The 13,676-nt window shown below is 40.7% G+C and overlaps 1 protein-coding gene across 17 annotated transcripts in view; it reads left to right on the forward strand.

Moving 5' to 3' along the window:
- kif1b (kinesin family member 1B) overlaps nucleotides 1–13,676 on the forward strand; it is a 47,970-nt gene that overhangs the window by 17,665 nt on the left and 16,629 nt on the right. For 5 of the 17 annotated variants that reach the window (XM_088358892.1, XM_088358904.1, XM_088358940.1 and 2 more), the window contains exons 10-24: nucleotides 135–152; nucleotides 447–522; nucleotides 899–977; nucleotides 1,056–1,198; nucleotides 1,808–1,849; nucleotides 2,647–2,718; nucleotides 3,605–3,816; nucleotides 4,391–4,470; nucleotides 4,704–4,779; nucleotides 6,105–6,184; nucleotides 6,670–6,776; nucleotides 6,970–7,053; nucleotides 7,169–7,349; nucleotides 7,430–7,502; nucleotides 13,518–13,626. In XM_088358892.1, the coding sequence (XP_088215018.1) occupies nucleotides 135–152; nucleotides 447–522; nucleotides 899–977; nucleotides 1,056–1,198; nucleotides 1,808–1,849; nucleotides 2,647–2,718; nucleotides 3,605–3,816; nucleotides 4,391–4,470; nucleotides 4,704–4,779; nucleotides 6,105–6,184; nucleotides 6,670–6,776; nucleotides 6,970–7,053; nucleotides 7,169–7,349; nucleotides 7,430–7,502; nucleotides 13,518–13,626 (1,432 nt within the window). Of the gene's footprint in view, nucleotides 1–134; nucleotides 153–446; nucleotides 523–898; nucleotides 978–1,055; nucleotides 1,199–1,807; nucleotides 1,850–2,646; nucleotides 2,719–3,604; nucleotides 3,817–4,390; nucleotides 4,471–4,703; nucleotides 4,780–5,018; nucleotides 5,073–5,861; nucleotides 5,925–6,104; nucleotides 6,185–6,669; nucleotides 6,777–6,969; nucleotides 7,054–7,168; nucleotides 7,350–7,429; nucleotides 7,503–13,517; nucleotides 13,627–13,676 lie in introns of all 17 variants that reach the window. The other 12 variants (XM_088358925.1, XM_088358944.1, XM_088358947.1 and 9 more) reach the window with 7 other exon arrangements.

Here is a 13,676-nt window from a genome sequence, read left to right on the forward strand (position 1 = left end):
CGATTTTGCTCTTCTTTTCCTTTTGTCTCTACTAAGGTGAAAACCCTTTCTTGGAAAGGTTTTTTTCCCCCCTTGGCATGCTGTAATATTTGCCCTTGTCTTTTCTCCTGTCCTTGTAATACCCGCTTACACAGGATAACTGTACCAGCAAGGTAAATAAACCCTTTGGCAGCTAAATTGTTGATGTTCGATTCACCCCATGCACCAGAGTTGACTGCCTTTTGTCATATGTTGTGTTGACAGTCTGTGATCTTTATTAATACATTTTTCTAACGACACCACTACTCCTTTTTTTAACTACATTGTTAACCTATTTACCTACTCTTTGCCAGGCTGTAAGATCTTCCACTGTATACTAGTGTATGCTGCCACCACTATTGTTGTCACACCACATACTTGTGCAAATTGTCTTCCACCTGAAAAATGTATTTGCGTTTTTATTTCAGAGCAAGAAGAAGAAGAAGTCAGACTTCATCCCATACAGAGACTCTGTTTTGACATGGCTCTTGAGGGAAAATCTTGGTAGGAATATTGTATCACATCACTTGGCAGTAGAATGATTGAATATCATGGGTGCAAACATAATAATGTACACAATTTGCAGGGATAGAGAAGTAATTTTGGAAGTTACAAGCAAATATTCCTCATATGCATTTCAGTAATCTACACTGTCTAAGTTCTTTAGCGTGTTTGTGCCACTCTCTTTACAATGTAGCACATAGAGTGCAGTAAGTACATACAAGCTCAAAGTTCTTAGTTAAAACAAAGAAAAACAGACCAGCATGTCTGTCATTTTCCTTACACAAATAACAGTTGGGAACAGTTAATGAAATAGAGATTTTTGTTCATTTTTGTCTTGCAAGAATGTCTTAAGGTTTATGCCTATTGCTTTTATTAGGTGGAAACTCTAGAACTGCGATGGTTGCAGCCCTCAGTCCTGCTGATATCAATTATGATGAAACTCTGAGCACACTGCGGTAAGATTCCATCCCACTGGACATGGTAATGAATAATTCCAGAACATGACTATCTGTTATTTGTTATTTGATTACTAGCTACGCTGATAGAGCAAAGAATATCAAATGCAATGCTGTCATCAATGAGGATCCCAACAATAAGCTGGTGCGTGACCTTAAGGATGAAGTGGCTCGACTGAAAGAACTACTGCGTGCACAAGGACTGGGAGACATCCTGGACAGTGAGTGTTACGTCAATGTTCCGCACAGCATGGGCCACCTTCTCTTAACATCTCCTGTCTTCTGCTTCTGGTTCCATTGCCCTCTGAACAAACTAAGTTTGATTTCAATGATTTTATTTAAAAAAACTTTTAAAAATTATTTGTTACATTTTGCTAACACCCAAAAAATACCCCAGCTGCACTTCTGTTTTTGTGCCTCATAATTGCCTGTAGCCTCTAGCCAATTAACTTTTGCATATGATGAATCAAAAAGGATTTTTAACCCAATTGCGATATTCAAGTGGCTCCTAGTTACAATCTTGCTTGAGTCATGATTAGATGATGCGAATATGCTCACAAATACTAAAATAATACTGTAACTACTTTCAATGTGACAACCAATGGAAATCTATACCCCTACATAGACACTTGATTTTGGTTCTTGATTCCAACAAACCAGAGGTGCAAACTGGGCCTACAGTCACTTGCTCATTACTGACTTCATTTAACCAGGCCCGTGTCGCCATTTGTTGTCGTCATTCTACTCCGTAAATAATGTCTAAAAGCCCTTTCTACCATTCTATCTGTTTTCAACTCTGACCCCTTTCATCTTTTCTCACTTCCCCTCAGTTGATCCTCTGGGGGATGATTGCCCAGGAAGTGGAATCAAATGTTTGTATATGTCTGATTGTCGTGCACTGTTTTTGCTGTTTGCTCTTTAGCAGTTAAGATAACATTGCTCTATGACCCAGGTTAGCTCTATATTAAAACTAAGGCTGGGCGATAGATTCAAGTTGATAGGGTATTTTTTGTAACAATTTGTCAATATCAATTTGCAATTGTAGATTTAGATTGCGGATGGAAATTTTTGAAATATGTGATGGCTTCATCAGTTTTTGTTTTTAAAGCCGCACCATCTAGCGTATTCCATTTGACCAGGATTACTATAAGAGGCTATTCAACAATTAACCCACACAATTGACAGACTTCTTTAAGATCACAATAAATAATTAGTCCTTGAATAATTATTGTGCCCCTCTTTTGTTGAGACTGTAACTGGCTGTTGTCCCAATAGTCAAGACAGCTAAACATAAGATGCCTTTCATATCAATGCCCACCCCCCCAAAAAACTTCATCGTAACCTTTGAGTTCATCTTGACATAGCCATATCGCCCAGCCTTAAATGAAACTGCTACCAGCTTTGCATGAAAATGCGGAAAAGCTAAAGCTTAATAGAAATGTTCCCTTGCTGTGCTGGTCTGGCCATGGTTAGCATGTGCTTGTGTTGATAGAATCTGCTAATTGAAGGGTCCCAGATGATCATTAAGAGTGTTGCTTTTTCAGGCTAGTTCTCCATATCCACCTGAATATTTATTCCATTGCATTCTTTAACGCACTATTTTTCACATCTTATTTGGCTGCTGTCTCTCTTTGTATTTATTTATTTTCTTACTAATCGTCCACTGCAGGTGACACAACTCAAAGCTTTAGAATCCCACTGCTCAGTTGTCAAACTGAGGTTCAGAGCTTCAGAACAAAAGGTGCATTAAATAGGAATTCTTTGTAGCCTGAAGAGATTCCACTAACCTAGAGTGAGTAGTTGATTTGATAGTTTGCCCAGTGATGGATTCCTAACACTTCTTCCCTCCTAACACCTTTACATTGTACTAATGTTCCATTTCACATTATACACACACACACACGCACACGCACACACACACACACACACACACACACACACACACATATATAATTTGTTATTGTAAAGGAATAAAACAAAAAAACAAAAATTTGGCTCTTGTGACTGACGAAGTCCTCTAAAGAAGTCGTGTAGTTTAATATGGTGGCCCTTGATGCAAAAATCGTGCCATATTCCAAAAACTATGTATTTTCTCTTTAGTTATTTTGACATTTGGACCCATTGTAGTACTTTGATGTGGATGAGGGATAAGTGGTTTCTTGAGTGTGTGTGAGATGAACTGCAGGCCTAACTTGGGGAGCATGTCGTCCATTGTCATTTTCCCTCTGAACCATCTTGCAATTGCGGTCTGGCGCCCACGCTATATACAGGGAGAGCAGTTTTTGCACAAATATGAGTTAGTTATTTTCAGGAGTTGTAAAGAGGAAGATACATATACAGATGTTTTTGACTCGCTTTACAAACAGTAAAAGCAGATGGAGGAACTAACCACCACTGTGTGGAGTGAAGACTGCTTCTCTGTAGCTACTTTGTGTCTTAACCTGTTGGTACAATGTGTGTCTCACATTGGTCTTCCCTCCTTTTGTCCCCCCTTCCCTGTCTGTTTCTTCCTCTCTCTTTTGTATTTGATTCCTTTCATTTAATGTTTTATCACTCCTCCATCCTGTCCTGGCCCACTTTTCTCTCTGTTGTTGTTATCTCTCTTTCCCCTCTTGCTGTTGCCTCAGACCTCAAAGACATTCAGAACAATAAGAATAGATACTTGATAGCCTCAGAGAACCAACGCCCTGGCCATTTCTCCACAGCACCTATTGGTTCCCTGACAGCCTCACCGTCCTCTGGCTCACTGTGCAGCCAGGGGGCTCTGCAGTCGGCCACCAGCATCCAGGAGCGCATCATGTCCACTCCTGGTGGAGAAGAAGCTATTGAAAGGCTCAAGGTAAAGTTGGTTTGTGTGTTGCATCATACCATGGAAGTCTACAAGTCAGAGAGGGGTGGGTTTTTTAAACATACACTCAAAATGCTACTATGGGCTATCTTAAACAATATATCATTACACAAATTATAGTAAATCTTACTCAAATCAGATGTTGATATTTTATTATATTATAATTTCAAAGCACCCACCAATAACCCCCCCATCAATCTAATACTGCTCATATGACTGTTGATAGAGCAGTGCAAGTAACCAACCGTTAGAAGCTGCAGTTGCCGTGACAACAACAGTGCCTACTCTGTCTGCTATCTAATGACGTCAAACCCTGACGCAGATATGGAGGAAAGTGGACAAAAATAGCACCTGAGTAATTCCCCTTCAGCTCCAGGAGTGAGGCACATACTAGTCAAAAGCGGCACATGTTTATTTTAGTATTTTTGATCCTGCCGCTTACCCTTGTACATGCAAACATGATATTAGATAAACTGGGATAAGTGTATGAGGCTTCTCTCAACAAATCCAGAAGAACAGACATTTTTTTAGTACACCCTTTCACACATTGACTTGTGTTTTTTAGGAATCTGAAAAGATCATTGCAGAGCTCAATGAAACCTGGGAAGAGAAGCTGCGAAAGACCGAAGCAATCCGCATGGAGAGGTCACTATCAATTAGGCACATATTATGGACTGACTGTCCATCGTTTGTCCACCAATCAAAGCATGTGCAGCTCTGTTGATTTTTTTTTTTTTTTGTGCCATTATCCTCAACATATTATGGACCTAATGACTTTTCATCTGCTGTCTAATATGAATAAGATAATTATCATGACAGTGTATATATTTTGTTTGCCATAGTGTACCAAAGATAAACCTGCTGTGTCTTTTTTATAGAGAGGCATTACTTGCGGAAATGGGTGTAGCAATCCGCGAAGATGGCGGCACTTTGGGCGTGTTCTCTCCTAAAAAGGTAGGCCAGTTCTCATCATACACATTTAAAGACACTGACTGTGGAATGAGTTTCCAGACAGAAGTTTGGTGATTCGCTCCCCCCCACCTTTGCTTCCTTCTTTGTGTTTCACGTGTTAGTGTTCTACAAACAACCCCCCCCCACCCCCATGCACCATCTTCCGTTGTTTCTTTTAATCTTATCTTTTATCGTTTGTCTTTGTCTTCATGCTTGATGAGTTGCTTTCTTCGTGTACTCAGCTCAGCCATGCAGGTCCATTTGATGAACAGTTTGATTGTTTTTCCACCAAGAAGGTTTGTCGATTCAAGTTGGCAGAAAAAGTCAATTTCCTGAGTAATTCCCTCAGAAAGAGTAGTTGTGTACCATCCTGCCCTCTCTTTGTAGTTGTAGAATGAAACAAAGAAACAAGAACAAATCTTCTATTTGCTTTTGCTACTGAAACTTCGCATAGACTAGTGTGACGGTTCCCTTTTCCACAGTGTTGGATTTACCTATCTCCACATGTCTCGACCAACTATGAAGGCTTTTTCAGTGACAAAATCTGGGTACTACGAAGTACATGGTCAGCCGGGTTTCCAAGCTTGCCACATGGATACCATTTGGCTTTCAGCCCACTTGGAACATTTGGTCATACATGGCTAGAAGTTCAAAAATGAAACACCAAACCCATTTATTTAGCCTGCTGCTGTGTTGTAACTGTGGATGCGGCAACATTATACTCCACAGTCGCCACTCTTCTGTCGTGTTTGATTTTTTGGTTGTCCAAAGTCTTTTTACACATAAAATCCTTACTCTAGTCTGTACACCTTTGTACTTGAAGTGGTCAATGTGGCCAGCTTTTACCAGGTTCCCTCAGAACCATTTTGAAGTCAAACCAAATAGAGTGGAGTTGCACCAGAACTGTGTAGTGGAAAATCCCTTGTCTTGACTTTATGCTTACTTGCTTTTTTTCTGTTTCTTGTGCACAAAAGTCCAAGTCATCCTATGCGGTTAGCTGTAATCTTTTTGTACCCCCATTTTTGTTTACATTCATTTGTCTTCATTCTTTTTTCTCTCTCATTCACTGCTGCTCCATTGGTTAGCATTTCAATGAGAAGACTTGTGATCTCTATACAGACTTTAATGGGGTCTTCTCCCCAAAGAAGGTTGGTTGTATTACAGAGAATTGTGTTGTTGTAGCCCACATTAAGCAGACAGTCAAAAGATTTATTTGTAGTAGTCATTTATAAGCAATGTTTGATAGACAACTGTGCTCACCCGATTTACATTTTACATACGTATACTGTGTCATAGTTAACTGTCTCCCTGTCATGTTTCTGCTATAGACTCCTCACCTGGTTAACCTAAACGAGGATCCCCTCATGTCTGAGTGTCTACTCTACTACATAAAAGATGGAATTACAAGGTAAATTCAACTTCATGAGTGTCCTTGAAATGCTGATAAAAACGTGTCTGCCCAAGTCTAAAATAAAGGGCAGCCATCATACATGCATACGGCTGACTACTTTAGATAGTGCTCCATTAATGGTGTGTAACATGTTGACAGTTTCATATTTCCTCTTTCTAGCTAACCAGGTTAGAGCACTTACTCGCCCTGTCTGATGCCTCTTAATAGACTTAACATTCTTGCTTTCTGCACATTAACTGCCAGAGTCTTGCTATTGGAAACAGTACAAATATTTTTCCTTAATTGATGCCCTGTCTCTTTATCCTTCATCCGCTAAGGAAATTTAAAATTAGCAAGTGCCAATAAAAACATACATGCATATTAATGACATTTAGGAATACGAATGAACAGGTGTCATAAGGTCCTATTTAATGGGTGAGACTGACCGGAATGCGTGTCCTTGCAGTGCAAGAAAATAAAATCGGCCTCTCCATTGCTTTCAGGGTGGGACAGGCTGATGCTGAAAGACGGCAGGATATCGTCTTAAGTGGTGCTCATATCAAGGAGGAGCACTGTATATTCCGTAGTGAGAAGGATGCTAATGGAGATGGTAAAACCCCATATCAAATTATGTTGGGTTTACTTGATGATGAACCCTTCCTGTCTCAGTCAGATTTAAAAGCAGAGTACAATTGCCCGCAAAATCAACACTCTATTGTCTGAGAATAAAATTGATGCATAAATATGCATTTTTGTCAAACGAAATAGAGATTAATTAATTGCTTGGTATGTTTCTGCTAAAGTTATCGTCATGCTTGTGCCCTGTGAGGGATCAGAGACTTACGTCAACGGCAAACGTGTTGAGGACTTTATTCAGCTGCGTTCTGGTATGTTCATTTTAATGGACCAATCTCAAAAAAAGAAAAAAATATCCAACAGAAGAACTAATTCTAGCAATTGCACTGTTTTCTTTGCTCGTTTCCTCCACCTGAATTATTTCAGGAAACCGTATCATTATGGGAAAGAACCACGTGTTTCGCTTTAACCACCCGGAGCAAGCCAGGGCGGAAAGGGAGAAAACGCCGTCGGCCGAGACCCCTGTGGAGCCAGTCGACTGGACCTTTGCTCAAAGAGAGTTGCTGGAGAAACAGGGTATTGACATGAAGCAGGAGATGGAGAAAAGGTAATGCTTGAAATTGAAGCTAAACTATGTGTGGTGCCATTTAAGGTATTTTTCAAAGCCGATGACCTTTTTTTGGGTAGGCTCACTGAGATGGAAATCCTTTACAAAAAAGAGAAGGAAGAAGCCGACCAACTTCTTGAGCAGCAAAGACTGGTGAGTTCAAAGTAGCTGGTGTTCCTACAAACTTAAAGCTGAGTTTGATTTTTTTTTTTTTAAACAATTAGCTTGTTAGTCTACAGTTGATGTGAGTGCTGAGTGGCTTGAACCATAGTGTGGAGGATGCTTTCTAGTTGTCACAACTAAAGGCAGTTTTTTCAGTGATCAAGCAAACTTGTCATTTTTATGCAAGTTTTGAGGTGTTTGTAGTCAATTTCCAATGGCCCACTTCAATTGCCAACTACTAATTCTTATGCGGATCTATGCAGTGCATGTCTATTTGTCTTGCATGGAAAATTACTTTTGAAGCAGATGAGCTTTCTTTAGCTATATTCAGGACTGCATTAGATTGCGAAGCTTTCTCCTCTTTCCAGAACCCCTATGTCACTTCTCTGCTATATTCTATATTGCCTTTGAATCTTGCAAAACAGCAGATACTTAGTAGGGATGGGCATTTTACCAAATTCCATTGAATGACTGAATGGGGAAAGTAATGATCAATGAGGAGTTCATCAATTGTTATGTTATGTTATTTTTGTGGAATGGGAGAATCCATCTCTCGAGTGCTCTGGCCATGTTTCAATGTGAGTGTTTCATTGAGCGTTATAATGCTGCAGAGGTGTGCGTGAATACTGCTTAATTTTCCATATCTTAAGTCATGTTCTTCTTTCAAACAGCAAACTAGTTTAGCGCCTCTGCTGGTTGGAGCAAAGGCGTGGACTCCATTTGCCCCTGAATTTTGTTAAATAAAAAAAACATTTATCGCCATTCAATTCCATATAGTCCACTAAATTGTTAATGATCAATTTATTAAATAATCATCATGTCCATCCCTCGTCATAAGCATAATTAAAACAAAAACAAGACCAAGCACATTGTCAGAATCCAAGCATAATTCTATGAATGGCTGCTTTTGCACGGTTCATGTTAATTGCATGTATTCTTAATTCAATCATTGCTGGCTGTGGACTCAATTGTGGGGGTTCGCTGTTGAGCAAGTTGACTGTTGGGTGGCTGCAAATTTGCTTTAACTAGTCTAGATTTCTTGCTCTTAATTTTCATTTCTCTAATGCAGTTGCTGACTTGTACACTGCATTGTGATAGCAAAAACGCTTGTAGTAGATTTTGGCAGTGACAATGTGGTTTCTCATTGACTTCTTTGACCAACTGTGTTTGCGAATGTGTTAGCACAGTGAGGGCACACCTCACTAACAGCCTTATCACTGCTAACAGCTGAAATAGTGAATTGCCAAACCTACAGCATCATCTCATTGAGGCAGGTTTCTCGGACCAAACTCCCAGCAACAGAACATTTTGAATATGCTTGTATTTTTGACAGATTCTATAATCAGCAAGACCTAAAACACTACACAAAAATACATTTACTGGTTGTGATCTGTAATGGGTTTTTTTCTTTAATGAGAAACTGCATTCTTTTTCCAACTAACCTTTCTTGTAGTGAATTAACAGCTACCTCCACCAAGCCTGTTCTCTCTCTCTCTCCTGGCTTTCTGGTCAGCTGCAAGAACACGCTCTTCTAACTCTCAGCTAATACTAAAGACACTCAAACTCTGTGGACTGAACGGAGAGAGCTTCCAAATCCAAGGATGTGCATGCATGCCTGCCACAAGTAGCATGTGTGGGACCCAATTTTTCACTTACGAAGAGGAATTTGACAAAACGATACGTATCAGCTTCTATCAGCAGCTTCTGTCCTCCGTTGAGATTCCTTTGCTCATCGCACCAGGCATAATCAATTTTCAGTTTTAATTAATATCAATATGCAACGTTGGGAGCAATATTGTTAAAGCTTGATAGCACATTAATTGAAGTTCAAATTCTATTTTTTTTTCTCACTCAAATTATTCGTCTTTTCAGGATCCAAAAAACAGATTTCAAAACACAAGAAAGTCAATAGAAGCCACTGTTTTCTTGTTTTGATTGTAAATATAATTTCATTGTACACTGGGAATGATTTGTTGCACGTTGTCATACATCTGGTAAAGTTATGATGTATGCAAAATATTTAGATAACATCGTTCAACTGCATTAGTACCCCCTGAAATTTGATAATGAAAATGTCCTGAGTTGAGGCAGTAACATTGGAAGTTCCCATGTTGCATATTCAAACATTTGTATTCATCTTTATTTAAAAAGCATCCTTCATCCTTTCTTTGTTTTTCCCATTGTAATTTTCTCCTTTTTTGGGGGGGACCATTTGGTTTGTTTCCTGTGTTGTTCTCAAGGATGGCGACTCTGATAGTGGGGATGACTCAGATAAGAGGTCTTGCGAGGAGAGCTGGAGACTGATCACCTCCTTGCGGGAAAAGCTGCCCCCCAGCAAACTACAAACCATAGTGAAAAAATGTGGCTTACCCAGCAGCGGTAAGAGAAGAGAGCCCGTAAAAATGTACCAGATCCCTCAGCGGCGCCGCATCACCAAGGACTCTAAGTGGGTGACAATCTCTGACTTGAAGATCCAGGCAGTCAAAGAAATCTGCTATGAGGTAGCGCTCAATGATTTCCGCCACACTCGTCAGGAAATCGAAGCGCTGGCCATAGTCAAGATGAAGGAGCTTTGCGCAAGCTACAGCAAGAAGGACCCCAATGAGCGGGACTCATGGAGGGCGGTGGCTCGGGATGTTTGGGACACTGTAGGGGTCGGTGATGAGCGTATTGAGGACGTCATCACCAACGGGTCTCGAGCCGGTGGGGTTGTCATGGATGAGCTAAAGGTGCACATAGATAAGCTAGAGGACATCTTGCATGAGGTCAAGAAACAGAACAACATGAAGGATGAGGAGATTCGTGCTCTCAGAAATAAGATGGTGAAAATGGAAAAAGTCCTTCCTCTCATCACCCCGGAGGGTCAGGAGAGACCTCTCAGTGCAGACCCCCCTATGAGCACAGTGAGTACACCAAGCCCTCAACCGCCTGTTCCTGAAACATCTGATGTGGAAAGTGGGGAGTCTCAAGCGGGTCTAAGCGCGGAAGATGACTCAACCCAAAAGCGAGGCCACGGACGTTGGATACGTCAAGAGCAACTACGCCTTAAGAGCCTTCAGCAACAAGAAATCGCCAAGCAGCTCCGTCGGCATACCGGACCTCACCGATTTATCCCGCCAGAAGATCGCAAGCTACGTTTTCCTTTCAAAAGTAACCCCAAACACCGCAACTCGTGGAGCCCTGGTACCCATATCATTATTACAGATGAGAAGGTGATTGAGTTAAAAGTGCCCAAAGAAGCTGTAGAGGAAGAAGATGCTGAAAACCAGACTTCTGATGTACAGTCTCAGGAAAAGATAGCTGCTTCCGTCATAGAGGTCACTCCCCCGTTGCCAAGTCCAACAGTTCAGCGTCGAAACAAACATTGTGAGCACGGAATAAACCAGGGTCAGAGGCATAACTATCGGAACAACTACCATCAACAACCGCACGAACGAGGCCGCAGTAACTCTTTTAACCTTCGGCAGCGGTCTTCAGGTTCCACAGAACAGCTGCAGCAGCCCGATGCCAACCGGAGGCACACGCAAGCCTTCTACCAGCCCCGCCACTATCAGAACCCGCCTTCATACCCCCAGCCCCACCTCCAGCATCCCTGCCACTATAATAGCACAATGTACATCGACGGAGGCTTCAATACCTACCAGCAGTACCATCAGCCTGATCATGCTAACCAGCCACTCAACTTCCAGGCACCTCCCCGGATCCGCAGGCAAATGTCTGCCCCCAATCTGAAAGCCAGCAGAGAGACAGCGGTTTAGAAATTGAACTGACACAGGCAAAAAACATTACAGATCACAACTGAGCATAAAAAGACTGTTGTTGGTTGATCCAAAAGTCTATGTATTATAAAAATGAAATTGTATCATTCACATAGTACATATTAGAGTGTATTATGCTGTTTTATCCCAATATCCATGCCATGCTCACTGTTGATTTTTTTTCCCAGCTGGTGTGATAATTCATCAATCCTCTTTCAATTTGCCAAATGTATCTTGGTTGATTTTCAGTGTTTACATATTTTTTATTATTATTTTAGCCAACTCAGTTTGAACACACTGACGCGTTGCTGTCGTACACACCCTTTGGAAACGAAAATTTCTTCCCATCAACCACATAACGGAATGTTAGGATTAGATGCAACCGTTTTACTCTTGTGAATGCCATTGAACCTCAGTTTGAATATGTGTTGCATTTTGAATCTTTTGACATACAGTGGACAGCTTAATGAACTATTCAGCTGTGAGGGTGCCTGTGTGAAATGAAAATAGAATTTAGAAACGTGGCCTTTTCATGTCTCGTTCACCGTAATTGTGTTTTACGGCTGTTATACTACATATCTATAGTTCTAGATCCCGTTAAAATGTTGGAGGGGAGACAATATTGAACACGTGTATTCAAATAACGCACAGCCTTTTATCAGCTTTCAGTTGCTCTATGAAAGCTACCCCACTGTTTTAACTAGTGCCTGTTTTATTAGCAGCAAGTCTGCCCATCACCGCATGTATGCCTGAAACAAGAGTCTTTAGTTATTCATACTTTATTTTAGTACTATATAGACTTAGTATCCTTTAGGAAAAATTGGACACTCTGCATAATGAGTGACTACTTTGACTAATGTCTTTATATTTTCTTACTTTTACCTACCTGCGCTGTAATGAAAATAGAATCATATAACTAAGGCTTATGCAACACCCTGTCCCGCGGTGACTATCTTTTACATGCAACAATTTCAATCGCTCATAAATATGTCATTATATTTGCTTATTTAATGTTTGCATTGGTGCACATGGCAGCCGGGGAAGCTGGAAAGTACAGTACACTAAAGTCAATGTACAGTGGCCTGTTCTTTACTGTATGTGTTAAGTGTTATTTCAAAGCATCTGCTGTTTGATTTTGCATAATCAGAGTGCCTCATGGTGATCATGCACAAAACTGTTGTGACAAGGTACAGTACATACATACATACATACATACCTATCGGAACCAGATTGTTCAAAGATTTTAAAAGAACATACTGTATAGACATCTTGTGTTGTCGGCGGTTTATTACTGTAATAAATTGATAAGTTTCAAGCACATGCATTTCTTATTAATGAGAGTTATGCTGCAAATGTTTACAGGCAAAAGACATGGAATTGGCTCCCCACCTAATAATGCGTCTTTCGTTAGTCATGACGCCACAGTAGTGATTGTCATAGGCAGCTAGGTTACAGTAAGTTCTGCATGGAAAAATCTTCTACACAGAGGCCAAAAGGGGGCAGGAAAAGCTGCAATTCTTGAAAAAGAAATGGAGCTGCAGTACAGTTTGTTTGCTCCTGTTAAACCGTCATGGAGATCGTGGCTACGACTAAGCATCACCCGATCATCACCCCAATGTAGTTGCAAAAGAACATGATCAACTACACATGCTCATGGGCTACAAAGTGGTTGGACGGCTTTTCTATTTTGTATATCACCTCATAATCACAGCACAATACTCTTAGCTTTGTGACTGATTAATACTGAATTAGCTGCAAATTCCATCAATTCCTACTTCTTTTTATTTAGCCATCCTTTGTGTCTTGGTTATTAGGCTTACCATGTCAAACTCTTAAGATAAACATAATTTGCCTTAATTCATTAAAAATGTTGGACTGTGGTAGAATATGTCATTTGTTGGTAGGATGTCAGTAGGGTGGAGGTCAAATCTAAATGAAAAGACTGCATTGTTTGCCCGCAAGACACTGAACAAAGACAATGAGGTCACCAAGACTGGAGGCAGTGGGACTCTCATGAGGACCACGATGATGATGATGATGGCACCCCTTTGGATTACAGCAGACTTCTACAGGACCTCACATCTTCTCCAGACATTGTTACCTTAATTGTTTTAAAACTTCAATCAGTATCTAATTGCTAAAACGGCATGTACCTAGCTGTCGTTGTGAGTGCTATATAAGCGTTCCTGGTTGTGTGGCTTATCCAAACTTGTCTATGTGCTCTTTCCTCATCACTGTGCCTGTTCAGGTATATGAGAGCAAACTACAGGAACTTCAGAAACAGGTTGAGACACGTTCTCTGGTTGCCGAAACGCCAGATGAAGAGGAGCTGGAGGAGGAGGAGGAGGAAGAGGAAGGTTTGTCCATTGATTCCTAAGGGCTTTTTTTTATTATTCCACTTCACTCA

Source organism: Syngnathus floridae, chromosome 2 (assembly GCF_059516105.1).
Source record: "Syngnathus floridae isolate MCC-2025c chromosome 2, RoL_Sflo_1.0, whole genome shotgun sequence".
NCBI classification, from domain to species: domain Eukaryota; kingdom Metazoa; phylum Chordata; class Actinopteri; order Syngnathiformes; family Syngnathidae; genus Syngnathus; species Syngnathus floridae.